We start from the raw sequence: 21,706 nt of genomic DNA, 5'->3' as shown, positions 1-21,706 counted from the left end.
ATAAAAGTGATATATAAAGATCAAAAACAAACTTCTCAGGCGACTTGCTAATTCGCTGTCGCATGTATGTGTACGTGTATGTATGTGTATACAGGAGGGCCCCGGGTATACGGCGGGTTACGTTTCAGGGGCCCGCCATATAGGGAAAATCGCCGGGGATTTTCAGTTCTGTGCATGCGCAGACCAGCGTTTTCGCCGTTCTGCGCATGCGCGGCCTATGGTCTGCACGCGCAAACTACGGTATGCATGCGCGATGTACTATCCAACATGGCGGCCCCCTTCTCGGTGCCAGCGGATCGCCGAGAAGCGGGGCCCTGCTGTGTGTGTGTGTGTGTGTGTGTATAAATATATATACACACTTCAAAGTGAACTTAGCGGATCACAACACAACCTCTTTATAGTGTCAAAAGCACCCTCTCTATCCACCTTTAAGACCCACCTTAAGACACATTTACTTAAAGAAGCATATGAATAGCACTGTGGATAATCCTGGACACATGATACATAAAGCTTGGCCCCCTGCAGACGCACTTACTAGAATTCCCTCCTACTGTCTATATGTTCCCGTACCTACCAATTAGATTGTAAGCTCCTCGGAGCAGGGACTCCTCTTCATTAATGTTAATCTTATGTCTGAAGCACTTATTCCCATGACCTGTTATTTATATTATTTGTTATTTATATGATTACAGCATGTATTACTACTGTGAAGCGCTATGTATATTTATGGCGCTATATAAATAAAGACATACAATACAGTATAATTCCTTAACTCAACTGTTTGTTCGCGTCAATATACATGATCACCACAGTCTATGAAAATCACTGATTGAGACCCCAACAAGCTCCAATATTCATATATGTGAATACCATTTGCTTCCAAACACAAAGATTATATATTGAGAGTTGCTTGAGCGTGTACATTTTGCCGTATTACCAATTCGCCTGAGAAGTTTGTTTTTAATCTTTATAGATCACTTTTATAGATCACTGAGCACTTTGTTTTTTAGAAAGCATTGATGTTGCGCACATACTGTATGGTGGAGGTCGACAATGATGCAATTTTTCACAGCTATTTCAGACCCTGGGGTTCATTAGGGTCTTGATGTGGGTAGTCGGGTTAGTCTTGAGGGAGGTCCCAGGGGGGCCCCGAAACGTTGATACAATCGAATACATTTTGCACTTTTTTCACGGCCGTGCTTACTGAGTCTACATATATATATATATGTCTACATGTACACGTATACACACGCACAACAACACCTTTATTGTGTGGTAATGTTAGAAAGCTTTCAGAAAAGATTGCAAAGCAAACGCTTAACGTAATATAAAGAGAGGAATCGGGGGAAAAGCCACTTTGGATGCCCCTTGATCATGGGGACTCGCTAACAAATGAGAAAATCGGTGGTTGAGGCAAAAAAATCTTAGTCAGAGAATTGCATTATGAGCAGAGGGAGCCAAGCACACCAAAAAATAATGAAATGAGAGTAAATGTAAAAAGGTCATTTAATGACTATGACAGTCAAAAATATCCTAAGCAAACGCGTAGCCAGCAAATGGGTGGTAGCAAGGAGCATCATTATTGAATTCTATTTTCATGTATTTGTTCTCAGGCCAAACTTCAGATCTGAGTGTTCCCAGCACTCCTCAGAAGCTTGCGGTGCCGCCCCCTAGTGGAAGGCCTTCTCCTGCACCTCCTGCTGCCCCTCCATCTATTACTCTGCCTGGGCCGTCTGTGCCCCAGCCTACCCCTGCTCCGATTGTTCAGCTCCAGCAGAAACAGAACCGCATCAGCCCGATCCAGAAACCTCAGGGGCTGGATCCTGTTGAGATACTCCAGGAGCGAGAATACAGGTAAAAACAAATCCAGGTTTTCAGTATACACCTGCTCTCTACATTTTTATTTGACATTAGTCAGGCCAATCAACTCGCACCAATGTTCTCTGAGTCTTACTGATTTATAGCTAGTCTCCCTCACTGTTGGCATCACCAGGTCTAAACTTCATTGGCGTCTTGCTGATAAAAACTGCACTTTTCCATTTAAAATACCATTGTTTTTTGTCCCAAGCCCCCAAATATCCCAGATTTTGCCTTGGGAGATTGAAGTGTCTGAGTGGTAATAATTGATCTTTAAGCAACATTGTGCAAAGTAGCTAAAGAACGGAAATTGCAGCGCACTAGAAGTATTTTATATATACTGCAGAGTAAATGAGTACTTCAGTATTAGGTGATGGCTTTTTTATTTGTACTAACAATAACTCGAAAGCTTGTCTTATAATATTTATATAAAAAAGGTATCGCCTTATACTGAAGTACTTATATAGTCTGCACTAATGCAACTGGACCACATGGCTATTTCTACTTGATTATATATATATTATATATATATATATATATAAAAAATAATAAAGGCTTGTGTAAGCCTATAGAGTATAAGTAAAGGGGAAAAAAACTAATTTGTCAAAATATGTTAGGGCAGAACAATGATGAGTTCAATACATTACTGTACCCAACAGTGGTAATAGCAAACATGAAACAAAGCAAAGATAGGTTTGCAAAAGACAGTTCTTTCCTTAATAGAAAATCACATTAATATAGGAGTCTGCTGCTATCCATATAGATGGCTCAGCATCAAGGATCTAAAATAAAAACAAAAAAAACCAGCGCACGACTCTCATGGTGAAGTTTATAAATATATACATTTTGTATAAAAAGGTGAGTATCACACGTACCACAAAATAGATCAAATCAGACAAATCATAAAGGACCGTGTCAGGTCTCTTCCGGAAATCATGAGGTGAACCCCCGCGTTACAGTACCTGATCAGATGGTTTTCACGCTGCTTCACGACATCGCAATGGACTGAGAGAGTGGAGGCCCCATTACCAGGCGCCGCTTTGTTCTTTTAACTGCTGTATAGGGATCCAGCTTGCATGGCCTCCACCTTTCATCGTTGGGAAGCATCTGATCGGGCACTGCTACGTGGGGGTCATCTCATTATTTCCTGAAGAGACCTGACACGGTCCTTTACCATAAGCCTGATTTGATCTATTTTGTTGTACATGCGATACTTCACCATGAGAGTCGTGCACTGGTCCTTAAAGCAGCAGTCCAAGCTGCCGGTTATTTAATTTTTTTATGACACTTCCCCCCCCCCCCTTTAATATGTGCATCAATACAATCCACACAATGATAAGTAATTAGCTAAGTTGCCGATCGATCCGTTCTCCTGTGATCGATCGGCGAAGATTCGGCGTGGGGGTTCACTAAATTGCTGTCAGTGCAACAGAAGAGGACGAAAGATGCAAAGTTCTGTGGGGAAGAGCATGTGACCAGGCAGGCACTAGATACAATTGGTGCAGTGCTAGAGAGAGGGTAGGGCTCAAAAAGGGGTGTGCCAGAGCCTGTTTCAGAAGAGGAAGGGGATGTGACTTTGGAAATGGTTGCTATAGAAACAAAAAAGACTTGTTACATTATAATACATTAAAAATGTCATTTGGAGATTTTTTTTTTTTTTAAATGCTACAATTATTTTCTCATTGCACAGAACTGATTTGTTTAAAAAAAACAACACACACACACACACACACACACACACACACACACACACACACACACACACACACACACACACACACACACACACACACACACACACACACACACACACCATGTAGGATATTGCTTGATCTGCAGCTTTAACGTACAAAAATAATAACTACCCTGATGATCTTGCAATGTGTTTTGTGCCTCTTGAGCTGACGGGAGATAAAGTAACTTGCCAAAGGTTACTAGATTTAGTTTTGTTTTAACAAAGATCTCTCACACTACCACTCTGTGGTAAATGTTGTCAACTCGTTCTTGCCTAGAAGGCGTGGAGTTCGTTACATTTCAGGGTGACATGGCCACTCAACGGTGTACAGTAGTATTCTCCCCCTCTTTGCCAGATGTTTGCATTTTTTGCATAAATTACTAGTCACACACGTTATTCACATGACACAGAAGTGCTGCAGAATTTCTCTTCTTTACCACAGATGATGATGCAGTTTCCAATCTTCAGAAGCAGAATACGGGCAAACAGGGACACATACTGTACCATAGCTTATCAGCAGGGACACCCAGCAGCAATGCAGTGTTATAGTAATGCTGGTTTCTCAACACTGGTTAACTCTGATGATACTGGTGATCCAAGCTGTGCTACTTTTGTGTCCATGTAATTGTGTTATCTTTACTGCAATACCCTTTTTTTTCACCCCCAATCCAGAACAGCCAGTGTAGCTCTCTGAACACTTTCGTGTTGACCTATTTCTAATTAACAATCCATACCACGTGTGGTGGTTGTACTGCAGCTAATCCAAACCTGGCTTTAAACACTGCTGAGAAGCATTGTACAGTTTTATATTGCTGTCCATGGCTTAGCGTATCAAACATGATCACTTAATCCTTTGTGACCCTTATAAAGGCTGTCGCTCATATGCATATGACACAGAGGAAAGTGCTAAAGGTTATATATGTGTCCCTGCTTGCCCGTATTCTGCTTCTGAAAATTGGAAACGTCATCATGTCTGCAGTATAGAAGAGAGATTCTGCAGCACTTCTGTATCACTTGTGAATAATGTGACTAGTGATTGATACAAAAAGATGCGGTAGAAAATGTGCACGGTATTACATGTAGTTGTACTGCTTGGTTATCTATAGCAGGGGTGCACACACTTTTTTTGCCCTGCGCCCCCTGCCTGCTCTCCCCAGTGCTCGTGGCCCTCCCCCACCCCTCTTGCCTTCTCTAGAGCGTCAAATGACGCCGCAACGTCATGTGACATGACGCCCGCAGCGTCATTTGATGCCGCGTTGCCATGGGGACGCGTGTCAAATGACGCCGTGGGCCATGTGACCGGTGACGTTATTTGACACCCCATTGCCATGGCGACATGTCGCCCAAAGACGTCTGAGTCAAGGTAAGAGAGAGTTACAGAGGCCTTGCGCGGTCCCCCCGCATTTAATTTTAAATGCTTTGGGGAAGAGCGCGGGGCCTCTGTAACCACCGTGCCCCCCTGTTTGCGCACCCCTGCTCTATAGTATGTACATATTGTAGTGCAATATATGATCCAGAGCAATAGGGCAAGGTAATACATTTCAGGCCTCTCTGTTAGCAAATAGATTAAGGAGACACTCCATGTTCCCATACAGATTGAGATTGCGAAATGACCTAGTCTGGGCTAAGCAAGGATTTCTTTGGTACAAACTAGCATATGTGACGAAATCTATTAATAAATCCACTGGTTAGTCCCTGTAGGAAGCAAATAAACTATTAAAACTGTGTATATGTATTACTGCTTCCCCCAGTTTGCTAGTTAATAAATCAGGAGGTTTCTGAAAGGATCAAAGACTAGTCTAGAACTAGCCTTACTGAGTGGTCAATATTTACAAATGATGTAGTGCTTGACAAACACAAGGAAACTCCTCCAGCAGCAGCGGGAAGCATGCGACTACCACACTATTTCTGACGCACCTGATGGGATAACTTGTTTATCCATTTTTCCTTGACAAACACAAGGTTACACATTATTACTACCTAGTTAGAACTGGTGCTTTATCTATGACAGAAGGATGACAAGCTGAGTTGACCTTGCTGGGCATTGAATGGCTGTCTTAGGTGCTACTGAAACTAGCATTTCCTGCATAAAGGGGCTCCCAGGTGGGCACTGGCAGTAACCACCCGCAATGATAGATTTTCTGTCTTAACCAAATGTTAATGGTAAAGTAACGAAGGTGACTGAAAAATATTTCATGTGTGTTATTAGGTTGCGATAGAGGCCAGATAGACATTTATGCTGTGATTTTGAAGACCGTCAAAAAGTATTCTTTAAATGTGTGTCCTTCAACTGCTTAAGTGTTCTGAGATTTACAAATGTCAACTTTTTTTTCATGTGCCCAACATTGGGAGAGTGTGATATGCTACTGCGTGTTACAGTACGTAGGCATTGCTAGTTGAAGGCAGAGCCTATCAGAATATTTTAATATAATTCAATAGCATCCACTGGCAGCAATGAAGTTGGAAATGCTTCAGATCTGTTAATCAGAACAGTGCCCCCCGTGAGTTTAATGTACAATTCTTCAAAACGAAATCATGAGCTCTTGCCTCCTACATAAGACACATTTGTGGACAGGAAAGCAGTAGTAAATCAGGCTTTCTCAATTTCAGCCTGCCTGCTTCCCTCCCTGCTCGCGCCCTCCCCCCCTCCCCCCCATCCCCCCTCCCTTACCTTGTCTCTGGCTCTCAGCGTCAAATGAAGCCGCGGGGTCACCTGACCCAGCAACGTCATTTGACGACATGTTGCCATGGAGACACACCGACAAGACAAAGTAAGTGAAGTGGCACACAGAGTCCTCACGTGATCCCCCGTTCATTTAAATGAGCGTGGGGCCTCTGCAACCACCGCGCACCACCCCGAACAATGTTGCGCCCCCCAATTTGCGCACCCCTGCTCTAAGGGGTGAGAAGGTGCTGCTGGTGGGTAGGACCACAAGATTTATCTGTTCAGGCATCATGTTTAAATAGCTGCACAAACCATCCAAACAGGTCTTTCTCAAAGATAGATTTGTGTGCACATTCCCTTGATTTACCCCCTTTAGCATTATAAAAGCCTCCAGAAAATTGTTCTATGGTCACTTTTCAGGCACAACCAGCATTAACAGGGTTAACAGGACTGGCAAACAGTAGTTCCAACAATTTCATTCTTTTGAGGGCATCTTAAAGCAGCAATACTTCATTCCCCCTTTTTGTTCTTTTTAATTATTATTTTTATATGTAAAGCATGTGACAATGTGTAATTCTACATTCTTACCTAAGTTTGGCGCTCCTGTTATGTGTCAAGATCCTGATTGTGTGCCTAACATAATGGCGGTCTTTCAGTTTCCGTCAATCCTTCAATCTGTGCAATTCGGCAGCTACAAGTATCATTATATTACAAAGGTATCCTGTTAAAATTCACAGCTCAAACTGCTGGAAAATTGTCAACAAGTTATGCCAAACAGGAAAGTGTTGCTAAGATCTTGCACTGCTTGGGAGGTGGGTTAAAACCTGTTCTAGAAATCAAAGGATGCATTTAAACTCATTAAAAATGGTATGGAGTTGAATATAAAAATAAAACCGTCACTAGCTAATACTACAGAACTGATTTATTAAAAAAAAAAAACTAAAGGAAAACATATTATTGTGACGGTATGGCCCCTCTGTAGGTCCTAACACTGCGGTAGCTGCAAAAAGCTCTTATAACAGCTCTTAGGCCGTGCGTATAGTGCCCGCGACTGGCGACATTGCCCAAAACAAATGCATTGCCGCCGCCGCCGCGTGCGCTTATAGTAAGCGCGATGGCGACAATGCGACGGAGTTGATTTTGTCTTTTTTTGCTCCTCCATCAGATGGGCCATTCTAAAGGCCATTGCTGGCCACCTGTGAGTTAATCAATCGTACAAATACATCTTGTGAGAGCAATTTGAGACTGCTTTTGATGTGAAGGGCAGGCATTTTTACGTTTTTTGTAATGTTCCATTTTGCACTATAAATGCATAACAAAACTGAGACTGGCAGTCTGCTAAAGAGATTTGAGGCTTTAAAACATCCCCAAACCATAAGCATGTAGTTGTGGATCACTGCAGGATGCTTGTTTTCATTGCAGGTGGTTTGTTTTCACTGCAGGAGGGGGCATGGTTTCACTGCAGGAGACTCATTTTCTCTCCAGAGTACAAAAAAATAGAACCGGCATTCAGTTAGTCAGATTTTTAATGCAGGTTGAACTGTAAATGAAGAGCGGTTACTATGCTGGCAAATTTGTTCAGATCCGGAGCTGATGTGTATAGTTCCTGCAGGAAAGCTTTGTGTACAGAAAGGAACACGGGTGCATGTTATGTGAAAATGCTGATACATGTAATTATCATCCTCTTATCAAGGCTCTCCACTCTGCTGCTCCTCTGTACATATCTTCGATCTCTTGATATGTTCCTGCTCGTCTCCTGCACCCTGCTCATAACGGTCTATTTCCCCCTCCCCCTTTCACCTATACTGCTCTCCTTCACCATAAACATTTTTCCCTCACTGCCCCTTAACTGTGAAACTCCCTCATCCCCGATTTATATGCCGAGCACCTGCTCTCCCCACCTTTAAGTCAAACGTAAAATGCTTCATTCAGAAGATATAATTTTATTAGTCTGCACTCATGGCTACTGCCCCACACCCACAATCACTCCTACCAACCATAGTGACTAAGCACTGCCACCCACTGCACTTATTCCCTCACCTGCTGGCTCTGTAAGTCTCCCATCTTACCCCTCAGATTCTAAGCTCTCCGGGGCAGGGATTTCCTTCCCTATTGGCTGATTTTGTTTGTTGCACTTATAATATATTTCCTGTATTGTATTCTCTGTAACGACTGAAATCTTCGGTAGCCACACTTTTCAAAAAGTAGTCTCACTGCCAGAGATTATTTTGTAAAATGTATCTCGATGCACAACGTGTCCCCCCCCCCCCCCCGAATCATGCGTCCAGATCGCTATAATAAATGTTAACCCAAAAAAAGGAATAATATCTTGTTGCGAGACTACTTTTTAAAAAATGCGGCTACTGAAGATTTCAGTTGTTTTACGGATTCAAATGGGGGGGGAGGGGAGAGAGACCTAGCCATACGTCAAAGACCAGCACCAACTGAAAATAAAAGAAGAAAATACTATAATCTAATAAGAGCGGTAAAACTATATAAAACGTGTTGTATTCTCTTGGAAAGCGCCGCTGCATACACTGTTGGCAGTAAATAAATACAAATACACATGCATACATACCTGTACATCTCTGTGCCATACATTTCCCAACTATCCTGACATCTTTCTGTCCGTGCACTTTATAGCCAAGTGTTTTATTTCATTATTCTGACTGCCAACATTGCAACTTTGGAACAGATGTCGCAGTGATCCTTAAATTAGGAAAGTCTTGCAGTTGCAATTCTGGTATTTGTCAGCAGTGCCCATGGCATTTGGCGTGCCCTAAGTTTGAAAGAATTCTGGCTATTGGCACACAAATGAAGATATTAGGCATCAATTTGCAGTACCCTTTTTTTTAATGCAGACTTCTGCGTTGTTCAATTAAAAAAAAAAAAAAAGTTTTTGATTCATCTAGGTTTGAAGCAGTGGCCCCCTGGAGTTGAACCACTTTAATTTCAGCTCAGAGGACCCCCTAATTCCCGAGATACCTCTGTAGGGGTGCCAGTAGCATACTCCGCTGGTTTAAACGTCCTGGTCACACGGGATAACAGGAGGCTGCAAAGGGGATGATATCACTGCTTCCTATTGTCCCGCGTGTTGTAAGAGCCATTTCGACACGAGGTGCTACCGCACACCCTATGGAGGAAAGTATCTTGGGAAACAGGGGGTCCCCTGGACCGGAAAGTAACACGGTTCTGCTCCAGAGACAACCCTGCTTCAATCCATAACTCCTTTAAAAAAAAAAAAAAAAAAAAAAAAGGAAAGTAGGTTTTTTGCTTTGTTTCAAATATATTCATTAATAATAATCTCTTATAAATAAAAATAGAGTAAGAAAGAAGAAATGTTATACTCATGGGAAGATTTTTTCAGGAAACCATTTGGCTTGAAAGAACAGTACTAGTTTATAGATTCTGATAATAATTTGCATGCCTAAGTATTGTAGTGACAATACCAAATGGATTTGGACTTGACGGGTTACTTTTGCCTCAGGCATCTTAATGAGATTTGACGCTCTACGGTGGCTACAAATTAAGCTAAAGTGACGTCCCCATTTTAGGCCCTCTAGCACAGAAGAGAATAACCACCTACAACCGTAACGTACTCCCTCTCTTTCTTTCTGTAATATTGAACGTTTCCTCGTCTGTTTGTTCCAAGGCTTCAAGCTCGTATTGCGCACAGAATCCAGGAGCTGGAAAACTTACCAGGCGCGTTGCCTCCAGATCTGAGAACCAAAGCTACGGTGGAATTAAAGGCCCTTCGACTTCTGAACTTCCAGCGTCAGGTGAAAAACCTTCTCTATAGTTAAACCGGCTTCCTTGAATTGGGTACGAGTAGTTTAACTTTGAGACTTGTTGTTAAACGCCCTCATTTCTTCACTGTCCGGAGGCCTGCAATACAGTGACAGGGGTAAAGCAAAAGTACCGACACACTACACTGAAATGACCAATAACTGCAATACAATATTGGCTGTAATTGTGAAGAGGTGTGTGGCTTCTGGCCACAGTGACCTTAAATCATATATGTTGCACCTTCCCATCCTGAAGATGAGCAGCATGCTGAGGCTAAAATCTTCTCATTCAAGTTCATATTTAAAGCATCGGGGTCAATATTCTTTCTCTTATTTTTTTTGTACCTGTTATATTTACTTTCCTTTATCATCCTGGTAACGTCTTATTCTATGTTTGAGAAATATAAATGTCTTTCGCCCCAAATATGTGGCATACATAACATTATGGGACCGACCATGGAAAATAAGAGGGCGAGTTACGTTGCAGAGGGCTTTCATTTGAAGGCAATTTTACCGGTGGATTGCACTGTGGTTAATTTTGAACGGTGGACCACCACCCTATTTTGGTCGCCTGCCTCTCCCAAAGGAAACCCGTCAATTCTGGGGGCCTGGCCTCCAACATCACCGGCCACCGCATACCTTTACCAGCCGTACCCCTTGTTCTGCCCTGCCCTGTATAAGCAGTGGCACTTGCAAATCAGTCCTATTGGTCAGGGAGAGATCCTGATTCTTAAGTGTAAAATGTATAATTCTGCTTTTTTCCTGGAAATATTTCTCTTGTCTCAGCACAAGTTAAGATTTCAGAAATCGGCATTATTTTCATCCCAAATTTGCCACAAAAGGACTTCCACGTATTGACCAACTTTTGGTGATTTGTGTGCCTGCCCCTTCAACCCAAGTTTCTGAGCTGTTCTAATGCAAGTTACATGTATAAAATACTTGTACTGTTGTTGCGCTGTCAACTTGGGGATAGAAGAGGAAAAATGTACAGGTTGTGACACTTTTTAGTCAAACAACATTATAGTTCATTTAATGATTAGGTATTTAAGATCCACAAATTCCCACTTACATGTTGACATACAATATATGTTTAAACAGTGCTTTTTTATTTTTTATTTAGTGTGCAGATTGGTCTAAAATAACCCAACATGCTGCTATTTAAATGTACACAGACTACTTAGAGCAGGGGTGGGCAACGCCAGTCCTCAAAAGCCACAAACTGGTCAGGCTTTCAGACTATCCCTTGCTTTAGCACAGGTGGTGCTGTCGAAAACTGAGCCACTGATTGAGCCACCTGTGCTGAAGCAGGGATATCCTGAAAACCTGACCCGTGGGTGGCACTTAAGGACTGGAGTTTCCCACCCCTGATTTAGATCAATATGATATCAAAACCACAATGCCTGTTAATTACGCCGAGAGAGAAAAAAATAATAATATATATAATATATATTACACACACACACCCCTTTTAAAAGTATACAGCATCCTTTTTTTTCCAGATGATGTATAATACATTTCTAGTCACTTGTGTGGTTCTTAGAAAAATCAGCTTTGGTTTCATAAAAAAGATGAAACAACATTTTTCCCCCCAGCTGGGTCTCAAATGATATTTAGCTTGTCAGTCAACTGTCTCAACCCGGATCCTGCCCTGTCTTTGTCAAAGACCAATACAGATAAAGGAAATGTGCCTCCGCAAACTATTGTTGAACACTGTTTCATCAGACAAAAAAGAGTAGTTGTACGAAACCAATCCCCTTTCCAATCCCCTTTCCAATCCACTTGTAATTCTCAGCTCACCATTTTTTATTTTTTATACTGTGGTTTTTTTTGTTGTTGTATTTTTTGACTTTAAATATTAAGATGGTTGATTTTGGGCGGCAAAGAAAATCCAACCCCTTAAAGCGGCAATCGATGCTCCTTTACAAAAACAAAAAAAAAACATTTTTTACCCAGGATTGAATCAGGGGGTTTCCGGAGCTGAACCCCATTAACTTCAGCTCTGGGGACCCCCTGCAACCCGAGATACGCTAGCTTTTTAGTACAAACATTTTGTCTCCAATGCTGACATAAATGTTTATACAAAGTCCTTTTTGGCTACCTAAAAATAATTATATTCATTAAATTGGCAGATTATCAATTTTTCCATGTTAACGATTAAAGAACATAAACGTTTCCGTTGATATCTTTTAGATTTTGTTTTAAATATTTATTTTGTAGCAGCGTGTTTAGAATGCATAAAACAAATTGCCGGTACTTGTGGATTCCTCGTTGAGCTCCCTTACAAGCAGTTTGATCGTTCCAGTAGATGGAGAGTGCACGCACGTAAAGTGACTCAGACGTTTGTTGTTGTATCCGTTGCTCAGCTGAGACAAGAAGTGGTTGCGTGCATGCGGCGAGACACCACGCTCGAGACTGCGCTGAACTCCAAGGCTTACAAGCGAACCAAGCGGCAAACCGTAAGAGAAGCCCGCATGACCGAAAAACTGGAGAAGCAGCAGAAGATCGAGCAGGAGAGAAAACGCAGACAAAAGCATCAGGTACGGTATTGGAAAATTACTACAGAATTACTGGAGGTGAGGTCAAACCTACCCACATCACAAAACGCACCAGTAACACTATATATTGCAATGCTTTAGGAGTGCAGCTAGGGAAGAGAATTGGCCATACTTTTATGGAAAACAATATTGTATATATTTTAATCTACACGTGAACTGCATCCGCATTATTTCTGTTGAATCTTGACAAGAGAGTGTAACGACATTTTTAACTTTGCTATATTAAATTCAGAAGCGTTTCTGTTGGCATTAAAACATGTCAAAGAAACGCTTCTGAGTTTAAGATAGCAAAGTTAAAAATTTCTCGTTAAACTCTCTTGTCAAGATTCAACTGACTTAAAAAAACGTGTTGCCCATAACAACTCATTACAGCCTACACATACTGTATAAGAGGCACCGAATGTGACGCTTCCCATTCTGACAAATTCCCCACGCACTTATTCAGGCTTTCATGTGGCATCATTGACAAATAAAATACCTCTGCATGAGGAGGAGAAGCACAATCTGAAAGCAGAAGGCTTAGATCTATGGGGTTATTCGTTAAACCTTGATAGTGCCTTGATAGATATATTTATTTTTGCCTGTCTAAGGGCCTTATTAGTTTTGAGGAAATTGTATATTTTTTCCTATCTGCCCATTAGCCAAAGACTGCATAATAATTAATTGTATCCACATGTAAATTACATTTCTAGAAACTAGACACCATCTATTCCAACAGGTAGAGGATTACAGTCTGAAAGGTATTTTTCTTTTTCAACTGCACTGTGGTATATGTTCTAACCAAATGTTGGGCCTTGCATCTATGTAATCATTTTCTTTTTACAAATGATCATTAGTTAAAAAAAAAAAAATGGAATGTTACTGTGCTGGGTCCTCAACAGCTGTTCATCTTTTCCTGCAGGCGCGCCCAATGAATTAATATTCACACAGGTGCATCTACAGTGAGGTTACATTTAATCTCTCGCTGTCATACCATACCGTCTTATATTCGTTTCTGCAGCCATCCATTTACTATTTGTGTATGTTTGTTACCCGCGCCAGTCTCTGGAAGGGGAGAAGTGGGATCATTGCAAGTAGTTGTCATGGTTCTCTTGGAGTGGAGTAACACTGCTTAGTAACTGTGGCCCTTTTTGGCCTATTCACTTGAGTGGGGCTGTAATGTTTCTTTCGGGACAGAAGGTGTCTTGCAGAGCTTATGGAATCAGATATATTATCGGGCTATATTTACTGTTACTTCCGTGGATGCAATGAGTACATTACATGGGGCACGCCAAAGCCTAGTCTATTTTTCATTTCATTTCCCCCCCCCCCCTTTTTTTTTTTTGTTGCTGTAGGAATATCTCAACAGTATATTGCAGCATGCAAAGGACTTTAAGGAGTATCACCGATCGGTCACCGGCAAGATTCAGAAACTGTCCCGAGCTGTCGCCACATGGCATGCCAACACTGAGCGGGAGCAGAAGAAAGAAACCGAGCGAATTGAGAAGGAGAGAATGAGAAGACTCATGGTAAGTGCTTGAGCTTAAATATGAGCATACAGAAGCAATGGCGGCAAATAAACAGTCGTAGTCCACGTCTAGTCCGCACTGACTGTTGCTCAAGAGAATATTAAGGCTGTGGTTAGCCTGATATTATAAGTGGTAGGTTTACTTTAAATAACACATTTTGGTCATTTGTCTGTTATTTACGTTGGTGCAGTATAGTTTCAAAGTGGTCTGCTCATGAAATCAGTTCAAATGGTATCTGTGTAAAAGTATACACACAAGCTGTCTTTCGCATGCCAAATACATTTCCTCTCTAAACAAACGGGCAAACAAAAGCTTATTCTTCAGCGAGGAGACTTGTACACCTGAAAGCGTCATTAATATATTGCATCATCACGTATACTGCATCTTCTTCACTATATAGTCAGGCTTTTCAGACTCTGCTAGCAGTGAATAAGCATGTTACATTTTCTGCAGTCAGGTTTGTGCTGCATTGTATCCAGAGTCTTTTCTGTCTCACATCCATTGGTTTTGCACCACCTTGCCGTTTATGCCTTTAGTGAAATGCTTTTGTAACACCAGAGTCCTAAGTAGTGTTTCATTTTGCAGACTGTCAAACACAAACCGCACAGTTCGTTTCCTTGTTTTGAGGTTGTGTTGTATTCGCTCTACATCCCAAGTTGAAAGTGTCCACTGCTTAAAAAATAAGAGTGATTACTCGGTTATCAGAAGTATTAATATAGATCTTGGTGGTAAAATAGTTCTTCAGTCATCAGGCATAGTAGTATTTCCCTTGGTTGCAAAACACGTTGATATTGCTGAATATAAATAAAGGTGTGGAAGGAAGATGCTTGATCTGTAGAACTCATGGGCAGTGTGTGCGGTGTCTTTATTAACAGGCAGAAGATGAGGAAGGATACCGTAAGCTGATTGACCAGAAGAAAGACAGGCGTCTGGCCTACCTCCTGCAGCAAACAGACGAGTATGTGGCCAACCTGACCAGCTTGGTGTGGGAGCACAAGCAAGCGCAAGCAGCCAAGGAGAAAAAGAAAAAGAGGAGAAAGAAGGTAAGGACAGCTTGGTCTTGCTGGTTAACGAGTGCAAAATGAGCTACTCGTGCTTAAAGGGGCATTTCCTATTGTTTGTTTTTTTTTTTTTTAAATAAGTGCAGCCGTTCCTTAACTTGACGACGATGCAATTATCTAAGCTGCCGATCGATACGTTCTCCGGTGACGATCCTGCCTCCCAGGGCACACAATATGGCCGCCTACTTCAAAAGATGATGGGCCGTGGCTTTCTAAATAGTTGCTGTAGCAACCCACGGAAACTTAATACATTAAAAATCATTAAAAAGGCATAAAAAGTGAAAAGAAAAAAAAATGCAGTATTATCTAATGGTACACCACTGATTTTATTTAAAAAAAACAAAAAAAAAACCTCATATAGGATATTGTATGAAATGCTTCACTGCTCTGTGCCTCCACTAACATTGCAGGCACACTGATTAAATCATCTAGATAATAGTAAATTTAAGTTAAAACAGAAAAAATGGCATTTAAGGGGTTTCTCATTCTTTTTATACCGTCTCACATCTTACTAGTGAATTTAACTAATTTCTAATCTGCATCCATGTGTCTTTTAATAACACGGTTGTGTTTAGTGAGACAGGTGCAAGGTTTTTGGACGATTTTTTTTCTTCACACTTTAATTTGTATCAGAATTCTGTGACTGATGCAGGAAACAGGCAAGTAGACATAACAAGCTCCCTCATGAGACATCACACATGATGAACAGGCTCATTGCTTTTCCCACAGACGTTTAAATGTGTAGAATTCAAAAAAATGAAACAACATTTAGAAAGTGAAGAAAATGGTTTAAAAAAATAAATAATATATATCTCTTTTTTTTAAAGTACTTTTTACCTCTGGAATATTCTTTTACGTATTTGATATGGAAAGAGCATTTAAAGCAGCACAATGTGAAAAATCGTGTGTGTGTGTCTATATATATTAAGAGCAACAGACAGTCTGCTGGTGGGAAAACAGCAACAGATCTGTTTGTGATACTTTGTTGCCAAATGGCAGAGTTCAAAAAAGGTGTGTGCCAGAGTGTTTCAAAATTGAAAGTGGTATATATATATATATATATATATATATATATATATATATATATATATATATATATAGACACACACACAACACATATACACAAGTGTGTATATATACAGTGTTCGACAAACCTATACATTTGCTCGCCCCGGGCGAGTGGATTTAACCCCCGGGCGAGTAAATATTGGCCCAAGCAGCACACGTTTGGTACTAGGTGGCGAGTAGATTTTTTTGTGTGGCGAGTAGATTTTTTTGTGTGGCGAGTAGATTTTTTGGTGATTTGTCAACCACTGTGTGTGTGTGTGTGTGTGTGTGTGTGTGTGTGTGTATATATATATATATATATATATATATATATATATATATATATATATATATATATATATATATATATATATATATTAAATCGGTTCTGTACTGTCAGATAATAGTCATTTTTAAACACCTAATGCCTTTTTTAATAATTGTTTTTAATGTACTGATCATCCTTTTGTTGGTACAGCAATCATTTATAAAGTCACAACCACTTTCACTTTTGAAACACTGGCACACACCTTTTTTGAACTCTGCCGTTTGGCAACAAAGTATCACAAACATATCTGTTGCTGTGTTCCAAACAGCAGACTGTCTGTTGCTCTGAAAGCTGTAACAATAATATGTTACCTTTAATAATATAACGTTGTATATCAGCTGCAGCATTTCACTGACTGCAGCCCAAACTTAGGCTGTGCTTATAGTGCCGGCGACTCGACGTCGCGGCAAAACAAATGTATTGCAGCTGTCGCGTGCGCTTATAGTAGAAGCGACGCGACAGCGTGGTTGCGATCGCTGGAAGCCCAGTCAATTAGATTTTTCCAGCGACCGCAGCATGACTATAAGCGCAGCCTTAGACGACGGCCATTATGTTAGGCACACAATCAGCATTTTGACAGATTTATTACAGGAGCACTAAACGATTGCCAGTTTAGGTAAGAATGTAGAATTACACATTTGTCACATGTTTTACATATAAAAATAAGACAAAAAGAGAGGGAAAAATATGGGGAATGTAGTAGTATCGCTACTTTTAGAGGGCTTTCCCATTTAGATTGTATGTTCCGTTTTATTTCATAACTAAATCAATGACTATTTTATATTGAGTGATATTTGCTTTTCTGCTGCTTGCAGTTAGGCTTTTAGATCCAAATTTGAAAAGCTTATTATGCCCCTAAAAGGTAATGGGCGCCTGGCCGATCTAGCAGCGAGGAGGTTAAGCCAGAAGAATTTAGTAGAGAAGTAGACCAGCAGCTTGTTGCTAAGTGGGTGAGAGAGTGAAAAATGTGTCATGTTCCTGCTCCAAAAATAAGTCCATGCCGCTCTTTTGCCTTGGAGAACAAGAATACCTAAAAGTGGCATGTATACATTGCATTGTTATAAATTCTGCGTCCTCGTCACTCCACAGTTCTGCCTTCATACTATCATAGACACTGGATTCGGCGGTGTCTTAAGAGCCAGCATCTTTAATTATTAGATCACAAATGCATAAAAGTACCAAAATGTAGAAGCTATAACATGTATAATAATCGAAAACTCTTATCTGAAAGATGCTTTTGAAGCCGAGTCGAATTACTGTACATGGTTGTCTCTGCACAGTGTCCAGCTGTACATGTCCATATAGTCATAATTCATTGCATAGAGTGTTCCAGACATCCTGAAGTTTATAATTATTTAAAGAGGCATCCATTGCCAGCACCAACCTAATTTAGCGGCCGCGTCTTGTTTAAGAGGTAAAATTATTGTTACAAGGTAAGGGGGGAGCGGGGGCGCGAGCAGGGAGGGAAGCAGGCAGGGGGGCGCTGCGGGGAAAGATTGTGCACCCCTGCCTTACGGCATAGCCCGCTTAGTAAATATGGCTCTTGATATGCACTTCTGTATTGTAGAAGTTGGCAATTCTCCTCTGTCTTCCCCTTCTCTGATTCCTCTCTTTTCTCCCCCATTTGATTAATTTCAAAAATCCATTTCATTTAGAGTGAATGAAAGAGGGGAGGCATAATTTATACAGATGGTTGCGATTGAACTAAATGCCATTTGATGAACTAATAAGTTAAATGCACAAAATCGATCAATTTAGAGTGGTATTTCTCAACTAGACTGCGGGGGAACCTTGGGATGCTGCGAGCCTCTGCAAAGGGTGCCATGTCCCCAGGGAAAAAACTGTTGTCTGCTCAGCGGGTGCCTCCCGCGCTGCCTGGAAAAGTAGAGGCTCCAGTCAGCCTCTTCTCGCCCAGCACAGGGGAGAGCGAGAGAAGCCTCTTCAGCTCCAGACAGCGCAGGCCGCTCTCGCTGAGCAGCTGACATTTTGAAATATGTGGGAAGGTGGGAACAAAAAGTGAAGTGTGGGGAGGAGAGTGCGATTGCTTTGTGTGGGGAGGTTGAGGGCAGATGGTGGTTTTTGTGGGATGGCGATAGGTGTGTGTTGTAAGTAAAAAGTAAAATAAAAAGGACGGTGAATGGGGGTTTCATGATTAAGAAATTGGTTGAGTGCGCTGTGTGAGAAGAGGTGATACATGTGGAGTGTGTGTTGAAAAAAGGGGGATGATGTTTGAGGGAGACTTTTGAAGTGTAGAAGAAGAAGGTGGGCGAGTATGTTGGGTGAGTGCTTGTGGAAAGGCGGGCTAGAAGAGCAGCGGTTCTCTGAGATTTAAATAAATCCTTCAGAGGGGCCCTGCTCACATAAGGTTGAGAACCCCTGAATTAGAGCAAAGTGTTTGGTCATGGGAAGGGACTTGACCTTGCTCAGAAAAAGACCTTTGGCAAAACACAATCTAGATATTCATGCTGTTTTCACCTGTTGGAGGTATACACGTGTTTTACATATTGGGTTATTGTTATGGGGTTTTCTTTCTTCCATATATTCCGCACTTCTACATAAGCGGTGTTCACCGGGAAATTATCAGGACTAATTGAAATGCAGGACATTTTTTAAGTAGATCATGACATAATAATGTAACACTCTCTAAGGAAGTCATCAACTTAAGCTATTCTACAGAAATGCCCTCTTTCTCACAAAATTTAAATGCTTATAGGGTTCTCCTTATAAGGCAGAAATGTTGTCATGGCATCCTGCAACATTGTGGCACTCTGCCTAATTAGTGGCCACAAGCTAAGCTGCTGAGGACTGCATGTGTATTCGCATAGTAAATAGTATACGTTTGGCAGTCATACTCTTACAGATGCATAAAACGTCACCTATATACTTACTAACTATAGAGGCAAATGATGTGTTGTCACTCATTGATGATAGAGCATAATCACACAGTAACGGCATAATCACATCTCTATTACAGGGCAACGCCATTTAATAAAAAGCATTGTAGTTCAGTGGAATCATCGTCTAGCCCAGCGATTAGCCTTTTCCCTTTACTTTACCACGACAGTTACGATTTTATAGCAATTTATCAAATAATACACACACGGGTCTTTTGACATGAAGTTCATTAAACAAACGGCCTAGAAACGTCTTTCTGGAAGTCAGGCTGATCTGAGGGCTGCACACAATAATTCTGTATGACATCCTGGAATGTAAACAGTGGTGATGGATCTCCTTATGATAAAGTCAATTCTATCCTCAGATACTGAAAACTCACACAGCCACTTTTGCTTAATCTGCTTCTAGTACTAGAAGAAGGGGGTTGGATGGTCCGTGGTTCACAGCAACTTCAGCAGCCAACGCATGGATGTCTAAAAAAACTTTATTGATCGCTAGCAGCAAACATCAGGCAACCACTCTAACATGTTTCGTCCAGGCTATGGACTTTTTCAAAGAGTGCTGATAGTGTATGGCAGCCAAATAGATATAGGGAGTGGTGAGTGTATGCCACCAATAGGAACAGGGAACGTATTTAAACCTCACCTGTGGTAAATTAATCATTAAAGTGGATAACTATCTCCACAACAATCCCCATAGCAATGGCTGCACAACAAGGTATTTACAACATACACATGAGAAATCTTAAAAACAAAACAGAACATATAATGGATAAATTTAAAAACACAACTACTGATGTTTTAAGTTACCAGCATCATTATTATTATATAAAGCTATATCAATTAATGGAAGTATACAGATGTATAATAAAGGATTTCATATATCTAGTACTTATAAAGCATTTTCAGTATCAAGATTCACCTTAAAGGGATATAAACATTTTATCAATTTATTCACATAATTCATATCCATGGATACAGTGGCAACCGCATGACAGACGGTAACATCATATGTCACCTCCCAGATCACAATGTAATTGGGTGAACACTGTGAACCCACCCCAAAACTTAGCCATTACCCCATCAGAAAGTGTTTCAGTTCCCACTCCTGATTGATGCCGGCCGGATGGAGTGTGTTCAGAGTGTACACCCAATACATTTCCTGTTTATTTAATACCCCCTCTCTATGGCCTCCTCTAGCGTTACAAGGGATATGTTCAATTGCCATATAGGAAAAGTTAGCTATTCCCCCTTTAGGGCATCTGGAGAAGTGTCTGGGGACTGGATGAGATACATCATTCTTTTTAATAAGCCTGACATGCTCGGCAATGCGGGTCTTGACTGGCCGAATGGTTCGTCCCACATACAATTTTTTGCAACCACATCTCAAAAGATAAATGGTATAGGATGTATTACAATTCAAAAATTCTTTAATAAAATATTTTTTTCCCATTGATGTCAGTTTGGACAAATTTTGTACTATGAACATATTTACACATGGAACAATTTCCACATGCAAAAAAGCCTTTAGGAATACTACCAATTCTTTTAAGATCAGTTTTAGTTTGAAAGTGACTTGGCGAGAGGTGCGATGCTAGTGTCTTAGCCCTACGGAATGAAAATTTTGGTCCCTTCAAGGTAAACTCAGCAATATCCTTATCAAGGGACAGGGTGTGCCAATGTTTATGCACAATGTCGCATATAAGCTTGGATTGGCGACTATAAGTGGTGATGAATAATGGACTCATATCACTATACTTGCTCTTAGATTGTATGTACCCTTTATGATGTTTGTCTTTTTTCTTTTGATCAAGGATTCCAGGGCGATCCAAAGTCATAGCGTACTCATATGCTGTCTGGATATCTGTATATTTGTAACCCCTGGCTTGGAATCTCTCAAATAATGCTTGTGACTGCAAAGAGAAATTCTCATCATCAGAACATATCCGTCTCAACCTTACAAATTGGGCTCTCGGAATACTTTTGATTAAAGATTGTGGATGACAACTTTTGGCTGACAGTAGTGTGTTCCGGGAGTTTGGCTTGCGAAATATGTCAGTTTGGATTAGCATGTCATGGTCTATGTAAAGGAGCAGGTCCAGATAGTTAATGCAATTTATATTTTGTTCATAAGTGAATTTAATATTAACATTATTGATATTAAGTGTATTTATAAATGCTACAAGTGATGATTCATCGCCGTCCCATATAATAATGAGATCGTCGATGAATCTTTTATAGTAAATAATTTGTGAGCGATATGAATTATTA

At 40.8% G+C, this 21,706-nt stretch overlaps 1 protein-coding gene across 6 annotated transcripts in view; it reads left to right on the top strand.

The window, feature by feature from the left end:
- SMARCA2 (SWI/SNF related BAF chromatin remodeling complex subunit ATPase 2) overlaps nucleotides 1-21,706 on the top strand; it is a 194,923-nt gene that overhangs the window by 64,801 nt on the left and 108,416 nt on the right. For all 6 annotated transcript variants that reach the window (XM_075597226.1, XM_075597235.1, XM_075597204.1 and 3 more), the window contains 5 exons: nucleotides 1,614-1,854; nucleotides 9,910-10,036; nucleotides 12,406-12,579; nucleotides 13,932-14,105; nucleotides 14,981-15,148. In XM_075597226.1, coding sequence (XP_075453341.1) covers nucleotides 1,614-1,854; nucleotides 9,910-10,036; nucleotides 12,406-12,579; nucleotides 13,932-14,105; nucleotides 14,981-15,148 — 884 coding nt within the window. The remainder of the gene's footprint in view (nucleotides 1-1,613; nucleotides 1,855-9,909; nucleotides 10,037-12,405; nucleotides 12,580-13,931; nucleotides 14,106-14,980; nucleotides 15,149-21,706) is intronic.

The sequence above is a fragment of the Ascaphus truei genome, chromosome 1 (assembly GCF_040206685.1).
Source record: "Ascaphus truei isolate aAscTru1 chromosome 1, aAscTru1.hap1, whole genome shotgun sequence".
Taxonomy (NCBI): domain Eukaryota; kingdom Metazoa; phylum Chordata; class Amphibia; order Anura; family Ascaphidae; genus Ascaphus; species Ascaphus truei.
This window is presented reverse-complemented; position numbering and strand designations above follow the sequence as displayed.